General features: G+C 37.6%; 2 protein-coding genes across 2 annotated transcripts in view; one reads left to right on the top strand and one right to left on the bottom strand.

Annotated features, from left to right (window-relative positions):
• Window positions 1-11: 11 nt before the first annotated feature.
• LOC109473977 lies at window positions 12-3,130 on the bottom strand. Its single transcript, XM_019774169.1, has 6 exons — window positions 3,053-3,130; window positions 1,963-2,018; window positions 1,783-1,857; window positions 1,349-1,431; window positions 1,085-1,211; window positions 12-367 (listed from the first exon to the last, which is right to left on the bottom strand). Exons 3-6 carry the CDS (start codon window positions 1,838-1,840, stop codon window positions 240-242), a joined length of 396 nt encoding a protein of 131 aa, XP_019629728.1. The 5' UTR covers window positions 1,841-1,857; window positions 1,963-2,018; window positions 3,053-3,130; the 3' UTR covers window positions 12-239.
• Window positions 3,099-11,868, top strand: part of LOC109473976 (putative phosphoenolpyruvate synthase) — a 14,279-nt gene continuing 5,509 nt past the window's right edge. Inside the window, exons 1-24 of the mRNA XM_019774168.1 lie at window positions 3,099-3,291; window positions 3,406-3,591; window positions 3,835-3,944; window positions 4,065-4,120; window positions 4,440-4,492; window positions 4,782-4,909; window positions 5,200-5,347; window positions 5,567-5,756; window positions 5,880-5,936; window positions 6,110-6,159; window positions 6,323-6,361; window positions 6,487-6,599; window positions 6,761-6,831; window positions 7,015-7,079; window positions 7,254-7,324; window positions 7,507-7,583; window positions 7,732-7,849; window positions 8,155-8,255; window positions 8,566-8,637; window positions 8,923-9,029; window positions 9,354-9,426; window positions 10,035-10,124; window positions 10,312-10,386; window positions 10,624-10,716. Coding sequence (XP_019629727.1) covers window positions 3,254-3,291; window positions 3,406-3,591; window positions 3,835-3,944; window positions 4,065-4,120; window positions 4,440-4,492; window positions 4,782-4,909; window positions 5,200-5,347; window positions 5,567-5,756; window positions 5,880-5,936; window positions 6,110-6,159; window positions 6,323-6,361; window positions 6,487-6,599; window positions 6,761-6,831; window positions 7,015-7,079; window positions 7,254-7,324; window positions 7,507-7,583; window positions 7,732-7,849; window positions 8,155-8,255; window positions 8,566-8,637; window positions 8,923-9,029; window positions 9,354-9,426; window positions 10,035-10,124; window positions 10,312-10,386; window positions 10,624-10,716 — 2,181 coding nt within the window. The 5' untranslated portion in view covers window positions 3,099-3,253. The remainder of the gene's footprint in view (window positions 3,292-3,405; window positions 3,592-3,834; window positions 3,945-4,064; window positions 4,121-4,439; window positions 4,493-4,781; window positions 4,910-5,199; window positions 5,348-5,566; window positions 5,757-5,879; window positions 5,937-6,109; window positions 6,160-6,322; window positions 6,362-6,486; window positions 6,600-6,760; window positions 6,832-7,014; window positions 7,080-7,253; window positions 7,325-7,506; window positions 7,584-7,731; window positions 7,850-8,154; window positions 8,256-8,565; window positions 8,638-8,922; window positions 9,030-9,353; window positions 9,427-10,034; window positions 10,125-10,311; window positions 10,387-10,623; window positions 10,717-11,868) is intronic.

Below are 11,868 nucleotides of genomic sequence, written 5' to 3'. Positions count from 1 at the left end.
ATCAGTTATTATACACTATTGCTGTCCTCCAGGCTTATCTTCTGGGCAGTCATAGATTCCATATAATTTCTCACGTTTGTCATACACAGTTTACAACAGTAAATCTTGGGTATTCTCAGAATAGCTGTAGCTTTGTAATGCGAAATTCAGCTGTCTTGTTCTAGGAGATGTTCCCAAAGAAAAAAAAAAGGTCGGTCACTATTGATCGTTGTGATTGTGACCGGACCTTACTAAGTAAGTTAGCAGGAGCAGACACATCGGCAGACAGTCACGCTGTACCTCGGATGCCACAGTCGTGGTGCTAGACTGACGAGTGGAATCCATGGCTGATCCACGCACTTCATGGAGCAGCAACGTGGGTTGTGGGCTACAGGACAAAAGGACACAAACCTGTTACTAAAAATGTTTGATTTGTGTGTTTTTCATATGATTTTTCATCAAGACTCATCTAATTATAAGGAGCATCACATTTGTATTGTAGATATTGAGACTGTTAGCCTGGTTAGTGCTATTGTGCTATTATTACCTGTTACCAATATGCACTTCTATTTGCAGAGGGGATAAAACTTGGGAGCTAAAAGAGGTAAAATTGATGTGACAAGAAAAGACATAAAAGAAAACAGAAAGCTTTGAAACATGAGAATTTCTTTTCATTAGGACATGCAGGCCAGGTCCTATAAATATGCTCGCAAATTGGCTCCTAGGAGAATTGGTGACGTGGAGTGATCCAAGCTTTCTTTCAAACCGCCATGCTTGCTAATAATATTCTCTACCAGACCAATGGGTTGCAAATTACTGTACCCCTTTGGCTGCCACCTAACTTCTCTGGCATATTATTCACTAGTATTTGACCAATTTCTACTGTTTTCCAGTAATGCCTTTGGAGTCTGAAAGAGTTACCAGTATTATGTTGAACTTCTTGTTTCTCGGTGCAAATAGGGTAGTCAGTAGCGTCAGTACAGCATATGCCTTAATTGTCACTGAAGCTTTATTAATTATTGTGCAATGCCAAGCTTGCAAGGAAATTCTTAACATTCATACAATTTGACAAGAGATTTGTACAATGGTGATGTAAAAGACTCACTGCATCGACGCCGTCTAGCATTCATGGCCCGACTTCTGTTCTTCCAAGCCCTCCACAGGCGGTAGCGACGAGCAATCTCACCCGGGGGGACAGATCTATCCTCCTTACTGTTACTGTCCCAGGCTGACTGCAAAACATGTAACAGGACACAGCAAGATAAGTCGGTGATTAGAGAGGGAAAAATAGGGAGAAAATGCTGGATAAATACCATAAGTTACTCCCATACAACCTTTATTGTGTATCAAGCAATCATTTGGGACTTACCTCCTCTCCCTCCAGAAAAGTGCTCCCGTTCACCACTCCTAAGTTTGAACCACCATGTGGCATCAGTTTGTATGGCTCCGATGCTATAGTGCAAGGTAGTTGAACTTTAAATTAAGACAATATGCTACTACATTTACAAAATTGCAAGAAACCAAGCATCTGTTTGAGATAATAGAATATTTTGTTTAGATACAAAATGTATCACCAGTTAATGTTCTATGCATAACATCATTAACAGGTGTGCAGATATACTGTGTGTATCAATACAAGTAACCTCACATTTGCTAGTAGGTGAATTTCTCCTTCATTTGCAATCTGTGAATTCATCAAGTTCATGGCAACAAGTAATTGTGCAATGCCCCTTGCACACAAGCATTACTACAGTACAAAATTAAAGATCTAAACATGTAGAAATTAAATGTTGGTTTACTCACCGTAAGCCAGAACCATGAGGCCTCCAAGCAAGGCAATCTTGAAGATGGGAAAAGCCATGTCTGGCTCTTCTGAGACTAGGATCATAGAATAAATTTAGTAAATGTCATATTTTCCTTACCTAAAACTGCCAACGTAAGTACAGTATAAGGATTTTTGAAAGGTTAGTGATGAAAACTTACCTGTCTGTTTGAGAGTAGCACAAGTAGGGACTTGCTGGAACCTGCAACTGGTTGATCTGTGAGATTCGCCCATTATTTATAGAGAATAAGCAATATATTTATAGAGAGTAACGTGAGAAGGAAACACATGTCAGAAGCATCATACAGGTAGAAGACAATTGGGCTTTCTTCACCCAAACGTTGCCCAATGAAATGGTGACTATAGTGCCAATGCCCTCAAGAGGATGATTAGTGTCATTTGACGTAAACGTTACCAGTATGTAGCACAAATTGGGTTCTTAAGTTAGGATATGAACAAAGACTGAAGCTTTGCTCATGCAGGCGTTCTTTTTGTGGGCTTGTTGTTCAGAAAGACATTTATAGAATGGGTTCCCTCTGTGCACACGTGAATTGGCAACAATGATCATATATCTATATATATATATATATAACGTTAGCTATAGAACTGACGACAAGGAAGTTGCGTCATCTGCGTAGGATCGGAGTGAATAGCAAGTTACAAACAATTGTTACTTTCCTAGCTTCCAGGGCGTCATAGGTGTGATGAATCCCAGCTCAAAGCTTTTTCAATTGTATGTGCCTTTGAGACTGAAAAAGAGTAATCTTATTGATGGCAAAATTAATGTTCTTGAAAGGTTTTGGTCCATTGTGATGTATACAAAGGCTTTTTTTTACCTTTGTCACTGTTTTTTCGGCCATACCTTGGCACATACATTTTTGTACTTTTGCACTTCAAATGAAAAAAGCCAACTACAAGACATTAAGCTACCGGTATGTTGTAAGTTATGATAGGTATTGAACAGCCAAAGCATTTTATGAAAACAACTAAACTGACACATTAATCAAAGATAGACATAACAAATACCAATTTGTAGTCATCAAGCTTTTTTCTTATTTTAAAACTATCCATATGTTGTTTTTTTATTAAACAAGTTGTCTATTCTTAAAAATATCACATTCCAAACCTCAACGTAATGAGTAATTTGTTTAATGAAGGATTTATTTCTTTAGAAATTTAGATGATGATCAACTTAATTAAGTGTTAACTTAAACCAGTGTTGTATCTCTGTAGGCCCTGGACAGTGCTTACTTCAATGGTTTTGCTCCTGATGGAACTGCCGTGGTGACACGGATCTGTCGGCGCCACGGGCATCGTGCGGAGATCTGGTTCATCCTTCACGTGCCCGGAGTGGGCGTGCTGCAGGCCCCGCAGCATCCCGACACCGCAGTCTTCAACACCGACGGGAAAACCTTCTCCGCCGCAGGGCTGACCTTTGAACCAGTGGAGGCCATGAGAACATGGAAAGTACAGTTCAACGGACTGATGAGGTAACTAACATACTTGTTTCTGGAGGTAACATTTGTTGGAACTGTCATGTACAAGTGACAATATATCTAGTACATGTACATGACTTATAAGAACAACATTTTTCATAACTGCAGACTGACAGAGTCACCACGTACCGATGTCACAAAGGAGGAGGGTCGTTTGGTCCATGTCAAGTTCTCCTTCATGTGGTCTGCCTACACCCTGCCCTTCAACTTTGACACTGACATTCATCCTCGAGCCATCGCCCGTGCCATGGCCATCGAGAAGTGGAACAAGCAGTTCTTCCAGGACTTAAGAAGGTACGTGTTAACTGGGGGTTACTTTTTTTATGATGATTGTTAGACTTACTACTGTTTTACCAGAAATTTGTTTACTTTCTTGTATGAACAATTTGACAGGAATGAAATCTGTTGAAAACTTTGCAACACTTGTCAACGATTGCTTTCAAATGTAAAAAAAATACCAAGATATTGATCAGATGGTTTTTCCACTGTCTATGGAATTGTCTGCTTCATAGTTTTTTTTTCCAATGATGATTTCAGTTCTCATCAGACTCACTACAACCAGTGGGGACAGCTCTGGGGAGGTCTGCACATAGAGGGACATGAGGAGAGGCACGTCAGGCTCAAGGGTTACAGGGACCACTCATTTGGTAGGACACAAGGGATTCTGAATATTACATCCAAACTGCAAAATCCCATCATATGTAAGTGTTATGTTTAATTGAAATGCAGAAATTGACATGGTTACTAAGTCTTGTTTGTTTCCATAGGTGTGAGAGACTGGGGCTTCATGTATCGCTACATAGTTCATTTTGCTTACTTAGAGGTAAAGTGGCAGTCCTCTTTGTACATGCATGCTTCAGAAAATGAGTCAAATAGCTTATCACCAGATTTTTTCAAAGCCATCACCTTAGGGGTACAGAAAAAAATATTCTGCAGATCTGAACCCTTGTGGAAGAATGTACACAATCATATATTATCGAAATTTACCTTTTTTTCTCTCTTTTCTTTGGCAATTCAGTCTGATGATACACAAACATGATGAATAAATTTGATGTAGTGGATTTTCTCATTCAACAGTTGTTGATAATCATACTTCATGTTTCTGTTTGCCATTACATCCTATTGCTGTTTTATATCCATAGGATGGCTCCTGCCTTCAAGTAGCTACAGTTTGTTTTCCAACAACCATGTCAGAGTAAGTATTAAATGATCAATACTCTCAATCCCAGATTTAAAATGAGTCCTTATTCCTTATATATCAGCTGTACCAGGAGTACCATGGTACACGCTAGTAGACACTCTGCGTAATTTTCACCATGTTCCCCTCTTAAAGGTGAGAAAATATCAAACATGTTTAGAGTCAAGGTAGCAATTACTCATATTGAATAGATAATTTTGTTGGTACTACCAGACAACTCATGCTGGTTATATACCAGTCCATGTCATACTTTCTGTGACTTATGCTGTCAACTTTGTTTCCCCAGTCTGAGGACAGGCTATGTCTTCACCCCTAATGGGAAAATGCAGGCAGTGTCAGATGTGGACTTGGTGTTGTCAAGTATTGGGGAGGATGGAAACATGCCTCACAACTACTCCTTCAGCTTTGTGGCAGGTGATTGTGAAAACGTTAAAATGAATGCGAGATTAGTTTATATTAAACCCAACATTCTTCAGTTTTTAGTCCTGTTTAGAAGTTAAGCAAAGTAAGATGCACTCTCGTAGTCAAATCATAAAGAAGTACTTTTGAAGAGGTTCTTCAGAAAATTTGTCAAAAACCTAGTTTTAAAGGAAAAAAGATGACTCCTGTTCTTATTGTAAAAATCATAGCTTAAATGTCACTGTCCAGAATGGCAATGAACATAAGAACATTTGAATTACCGAATGTATTGGTATGCTTTTCAGGAGGTAAGAAGTACGATGTGCATGTGGAAATATACTGTCAATCTACCTGGTACAATGGGCTTCAGTGGGAATCTCGTGTACACGAACGGCTGGCTAACTTCACTGTGAATGGCCTGAGTGGTTGGGGAGTTTGTGAGTTTAATTACAAGTAAGTTTTTTCACATCCATCTCTTCTTTCTGTTCTGAAGTTATTTAAGCCTTCTTGCTGAGTTTAAGCCAACATTGATAAACCAAAATTGATAAACATTATACATAACAAGTTATCAGAAAATAGTCAGCAATCATCTGCACAAGGAAGACTGTATGGTACAGTTTTTCCATCTACATTTGTAAATTTAATCCTTCCTTGTCCACCTTGTGACCGAAGGAACACTACTGGCTGTCCACTGCCGCCCCGTGAGTCCAGACCCCAGCAGCCCCTGCCGGACATCACCAGTACACACAGGAAGCTGCTGGTTCTGTCCCTGTCCAGTCCAGTCTGCCGCTGTACGGAACTGGTCGGAGGGAAAGGGGGCAGTCTTGCCACACTGACTGCTCTGCAGAGCAAAGGCACAATGGTAATATGTCCACATTTTCTTCTCTGTAACATTTGTCTTTGTATTTTACTTTTTATTACAATCTATTTTCCAAATTATTGACTGGAACCTTAGCTTACATGCCTGGTGGTTGTTCTGTTTCAGTTTAAGGTTCCCTCTGGGTTCTGTGTTACCATGGCAGCCATGGAATTGCAGCTGAAGGTTAGTGTCATGGATTATTAGAATATAATGGTCATAATTAAGAAAATGATAACAGATCACAAATATTCGGATTATCCTGGGTTAATGTTATTTGCCTGTCAGCTTTTATTACACACTCTATGTTATGGAGAGTCTGAGATGAAAACATGTATCTTATCTGGTTACCATTATAGAGTCATCCAACATTGAAATCAAAGCTAGAAGAACTGAAGCAGATCTCTTGGTATGTATTTCACCATTGCCCACATGTCTTGTAGAAGTAAGTAATCTTGAAATTGTATTCTATATCATCAGTGATGAAATTTCCCATGCCATTTGTTTGGTCCTAGCCATTGTAAAATACTTCCCTGTAGCCATCACTTGTTCTTCTCCTTTTTTTCCTGAAGTACCGGCCAGGTAGAGGCACTGCAGGAAATTTGCCAGAGGTAAGTGCGATATTTTGTTTTTTCAAACAAACGATATGTTGATTGATTATCTTTTAGATTCTTTTTATGACCTCTCTTTTCCTTGAACTAAAGAAAGTTGCATGTAATTTTCCTACATCTGCCAGTGTTGGGGAAATGTTCACATCTGTTGCTCTGGCACCAGAAGTGAGAGAAGCCATCCAAGCTGAACTGGGTAACCCGAGTGACAGCCAGTTTGCTGTTCGTTCATCTGCTATTGGTATGTAATATTCTTTGAACTTCTCATACTGTGTCCTGAGTACAAGATGTAGATAGATAGGTTGCATTTTTCCTCTGGTATATTGTTTTTCAACCATGTAGTGTAAATTGTTTTCTTAAATCATGCTGACACCAGGTTACAAAGAAATGTTCCTTGTTAAGGTGAAGACACAGAAGAGATGTCAGCAGCAGGACAGATGATAACAGAGCTGGGTGTCCGAGGGCTGGATCAGGTGGGGTTTCTCTCATCTTGTTCCAAAACTCTTCCAAAAACATACTGATACGTTCTTAGCCCTTTCTTGTTAACTTGGTTAAAGCAAATTCAGTATACACATCCTCAATTATATACTAGATGTCTCGATCTTGATTCAATGTTGAAATATAACTGATCAAAATTTTATGCTGTTTTGTTTCAGATTTGTGACTCAGTCCAGAAGTGTTGGGCCTCACTCTATGGGTTTCCTGCTGTCCAGTACAGAAGGTGACAAATTAGTTATTTGAAATTTGTAAATTCTTACATTGACTATAAGTCTGCCATTGCATGAAGCAACAGTTTTTAGTCATTTATGATCAATTCATTTAGTCACGTTCTACTCTTTATGTTAACTACAGATTCCTACACAGTCACATATAATGTACATACCGTTCTCCACAGACAACATGGCCAGCCTATTGGGTCGTCCATGGCTGTGGTGGTACAGGAGATGGTCCCAGCAGAAGTAGCAGGTGAATGGACTGTGAAATGCTGTAATTCGTTAGAGCTAGTTTTTCTTTTGAGGTGATTGAGTGCAAATCAGCACAGCTACACATATTGACAATTATTATTTTTTGTTTACAAGTGACATTCTGAGGTATCAAGTACATTGTGTAAATTTGTTGTGTGAATGTTTTTCTATATTTTTTTGCAGGTGTCCTTTTCACCCAGCACCCTGTAACTGGACATCCAGGCAAGATGGTTATCAATGCCAACTACGGACTGGGAGAGGTGAGTTCTGCATGCTTACATGAAGGTCTTCTTGTGTCTGGTTGCTTCAATGCTAAGATTTCATCATTGACCTCCCATGCAGTTGTATGTTTCTCTTGAAATTAATACTGATGTTATTTAACACATTGACTGCTCCTTTTTCCCCCAGTCTGTAGTGAGTGGTGAGTCCCATCCTGACACCATCACCCTGTCCCGCAGTGTGGACGGCTCATGTCAGGTGGAAGGTGTAGATCTAGGCAGCAAGACTCAACAGGTGGTTCCCCTAGGTAAGGCTCATCAATGTACAATGCACATACATGCATGTTTTGTGCATTAATTCATCTGAGTTGGTAATTCCAACTCAAAAGAATATGGCTCACTGGAATTTTTAAGTCTGACAGATTTGGTAAAAAATTCCGGTGAGTTATATTCTTTTGGGTTTTAGAACAGTTTATTTCTCATTGTCTTTTTTGCTTGTTTCAAAAGTAGGCATGTAATCGAATGCCACCATTTTTGTATAACTGACATTTTGAAATCACTTTGTAATCTGTTGTCATGCAAAACAGAGTTGTAACTGTTGATTCTTTCATAGATGAAGGGGGGACAGAAGTGCAAGAAGTGACTTCAGCTCAGTCTGAGAAGTGCTGTCTAAGTAATAACACAGCTGTCCAGCTCGGTCACATTGCTGTACAGGTACGGAAAAAGTCCTGCTGCTAGAAGTGTCCTAGGTTAAGAGAAAAATATGATTTTCGATTGTTACGATTGTTATACTTTAACTAGATATTAAAAGGATTTTAACAGTTAGTATTGAATGTAAGTTATGTTCATGTATGTATACAGTATAGATGATCAGTCATCTCGTAGATGATTTAAAAATGTGACTGGGTACTCTTTATACATATTGCCATTGTCTGATCTGACAATGTAAAATCTGACCGATGTATAACATCACAGTAACTATTGTATTGTAGGGAACTACAAAGATTATGTCTGTGTGTTTCAGGTGGAAGAAGCCTATGATGGACCACAAGATATAGAATGGGCATTGAGCCAAGACACAGTGTATCTATTACAGGTGCCATACATATGATGGATATGTAATACTGGTAGTAGAGCTTGCAACACAGCTAACATTCCTTTCATTCTTCATGACCTTTCATTAAGCTTCACCCTTTTCTAAGGTAATTTGTGAATATATATTCCTTTAATACATAGTAAGCAGGGAGATTAAATGAACTATACAATTTTAAGCCAGCTGTATCAGACATTGTTGCTAGCAAACGTTGGGACAGAGTACTGCTAACATTACAGGTTTATTTCATACATTACCATTTAACAAAGATGATTTTGTTATCTTTAGGCTCGACCTATCACCACATTTGGCATAGAGTCAGAGTGGGAACTGATGCATGAGTTTGACGCACCACTTTCATCAGAGAAAGAAATCAGCACCACTAGTAATATTGCGTGAGTAACAGCAATGGTACAGAAAAATGCTTCTCTGCATGAATACATTTACACTAGTGGGTTGATGGTGTAGTGCTATATACTATCATGGACCTTTCTATAGCTACATATAGGGTTATATGAATTATTGAATGAAGTTTTGCCCATGAGGGCTTATAGGACTCCAGTAGAGTAACCAAAATATAAGGTACAAAGATCAAGAAAACAGAGGTATAATTTTTTCAGTGTTAATACTAAGGTTTTGGGTGTACACTTCTGAGTTCTGACACAAATGTTGAACCTTGGAATCATGCAGAAATAATCATGGAGATATGTGTTGCACAGAGAAATGATGCCAGGAGCAGTGACGCCCTTGACAGCATCAACCTTTTCCCGTGCAATAGAATATGGATTGCAGGCAAGTGGAGAATGGATTGTGTTTTTATTTATCTCACCTGATACTACACAATGTTATCTAGGATATAGAGTATCCTGCCAACATGCATCCATAACATCATAAGGCCACACCAATTTAATTTGTTGGTTCTCGGATTCGCCTGTTCGTTTTTTTCTGATTTGCAAAAAAAAAAAATTTGATTCTGGTCCTGAATCAACTGAAAAATGCTCATGTTTTGCCCCCCAACAGTTGAGGAAAGTCCTTTTCTTCCTAGTTGTTACAGTTTTCCCATCTATCATTGCAGTGGTTTGATTAAAAGTTCAAAATTCAATGTATAAATTTCAACCCAGCCTTTTGTGTTGACTTCATGGCTTATTTTGTAGCATTTCAGCCTATAATAGGATGCCTAGACCTGTTTTTATTTTTATTTTTTTTCGCCCTGTCGCTTCATATTTTTTCTGAAAAAATCTGAGAACCAACAAATTAAATTGGTGTGGCCTAACCAATTCATTATACTTGCTGTCACGGTAATGTCTGAAGTAAATATGTTCAATTCTGATGGATACACTCAATAATTGTTTTGGGGTTTCCCCAACTAAATTTACTAATTCTTTTTTTACTTTTTGTAGAACATAGCAGCCTCAGTAGGTGTGAGAACCCGCCAACCTTACTTCAAGAAGATGGGGCTGTGTTTAGGGCACATGTTCATCAACATGCATGTAAGATCATAAAAGTTATTCGCTTGCTTTTGCACTGTTTATCAGTAGCTACAGGAAGTTTAGAATTGTTTCATACGTTTTGTTTATTTCATTTTGCTAACTTTGATATACATGTAACATTGTAGGGACATCATTAAAAGATTTCAGCAAAAGCCAGTCCAACTTTCTCTTTTTGTTTTGCCCTCAGAATGTTGCTGAGATCTATGAGCAACATGTGTCACTAGCAGACAAGAGAGTAGCTGAGATGTCATTAGTAGGAAGGGTGAGTTTGTTGTTTTGTTGATGTCTTTCTTTACCAACATGAAATGATGCATTTTAGCATATTATTTGCTTAATGAGTTCCAAAGAAAAATAAAATAGAAATATGCAACTTTAGTTAGGTAATTTGAATCAGAAATGTAGGAATGCCATATTCCCTTTGTTTGACCATCATAATCCTATATACCTCCTATACCATAACACCAATTTTGTAAGTCTGTTTTGTATTGTTTGCATACAGTGCCTAGAAGAGCTCACAATGGATGACATCATTGAATACCATGGAAAATCTTCTGTATGGAGACGTATTGTTCATTCCTTCAATTTTGTCAAGGTGAGGAAGATGAAAAGAGGTATGAAAATCTAACTAATATTCATTTGCATATTAATGCTTTCAATATTATCTTTGGTGATTTAAGTGATCGTTGCCCAGCTCTGTCAAACCTTATCATTCTCTTAGGTAAGATTTATATTTTCAAGTATCGTCAACAGAAACTACAAATATCTGGCTTTATCTCTTTTGTTTCTCATGTTCAAAAATTAGAGTGTATTATTGCTACAAGGTTGAATAAAATACCTAAACACATTGGGAAGTGGGGGAAACTATATATTACACCAATTTAAGTTTCCATTATTCATTGTTTTACGTATGTATATATATGCATTTGTGTATGTATGTGTGTATGTATGTACATGTGTATGCATACATATATATGTATATATATATCCTTATATTTATATATGTATGTTATTTATTTCTCAATACATATATATATATACATATATATATTTCCTTATGTGTATACTCTTATATATGTATATATCGGTATAACTTACATGTTATACCGATTCAGTTGCCTTTAGTCAGTTTTTATTCATTTCCTACATATATATATATATATATACTCTTGTGTAACGTATATTTAAATATATATAATTCATTGCTTATATATATATTCTTATATATATAAAAATCGGTAAAACTTATATGTCATACCGATCTAAGTTTTCCTTTGGCCATTGTTTTAATTTAGTTTCCTGGGGGGTTCTCATTAATTTCTTATCATTTCTACTGTTTACTGTCTGCCGGTTTTATGTATCAGTTTTGTGGTCATACATGTACGTCATTTATTTTCTTGTGCCATGATTTTGTTTCTCTAATGAAATGAATAAAAAAAAATGAACTTCAAAAAAAAAAGAGTACAAGTAATCAATCATATTAACAAGACATCTCAACCAAAACAAGAGTTCTGAAATCTCATACCTTCATAAAATAAGGGCTTGACATGTAAATTTCTTCTTTAATTATACCTACCCAACACCTACCCACATACCAAATACCATTACAATCCATCCAAAGGTTCAAATGTTATGCTGGCTACAAATGTGCAGAAACATGCACACACAGACAGACACACACACAGACACGCCGAAAACACTACCTCCATTTTTCAGGGAGGTAACAAATACTCAAAATCATTCATAA

The sequence above is a fragment of the Branchiostoma belcheri genome, unplaced genomic scaffold (genome assembly GCF_001625305.1).
Source record: "Branchiostoma belcheri isolate BF01 breed outbred unplaced genomic scaffold, Haploidv18h27 scaffold3, whole genome shotgun sequence".
Lineage (NCBI taxonomy): Eukaryota > Metazoa > Chordata > Leptocardii > Amphioxiformes > Branchiostomatidae > Branchiostoma > Branchiostoma belcheri.
This window is presented reverse-complemented; position numbering and strand designations above follow the sequence as displayed.

Coding starts and splice junctions, on each gene's coding strand:
- LOC109473977 (XM_019774169.1), bottom strand. CDS start 1,840: ATGGCTTTTCCCATCTTCAAGATTGCCTTGCTTGGAGGCCTCATGGTT. Junction 1,432..1,782: donor CCTCATGGTTCTGGCTTACG/GTGAGTAAACCA, acceptor CTTGCACTATAG/CATCGGAGCCATACAAACTG. Junction 1,212..1,348: donor CTTTTCTGGAGGGAGAGGAG/GTAAGTCCCAAA, acceptor CATGTTTTGCAG/TCAGCCTGGGACAGTAACAG.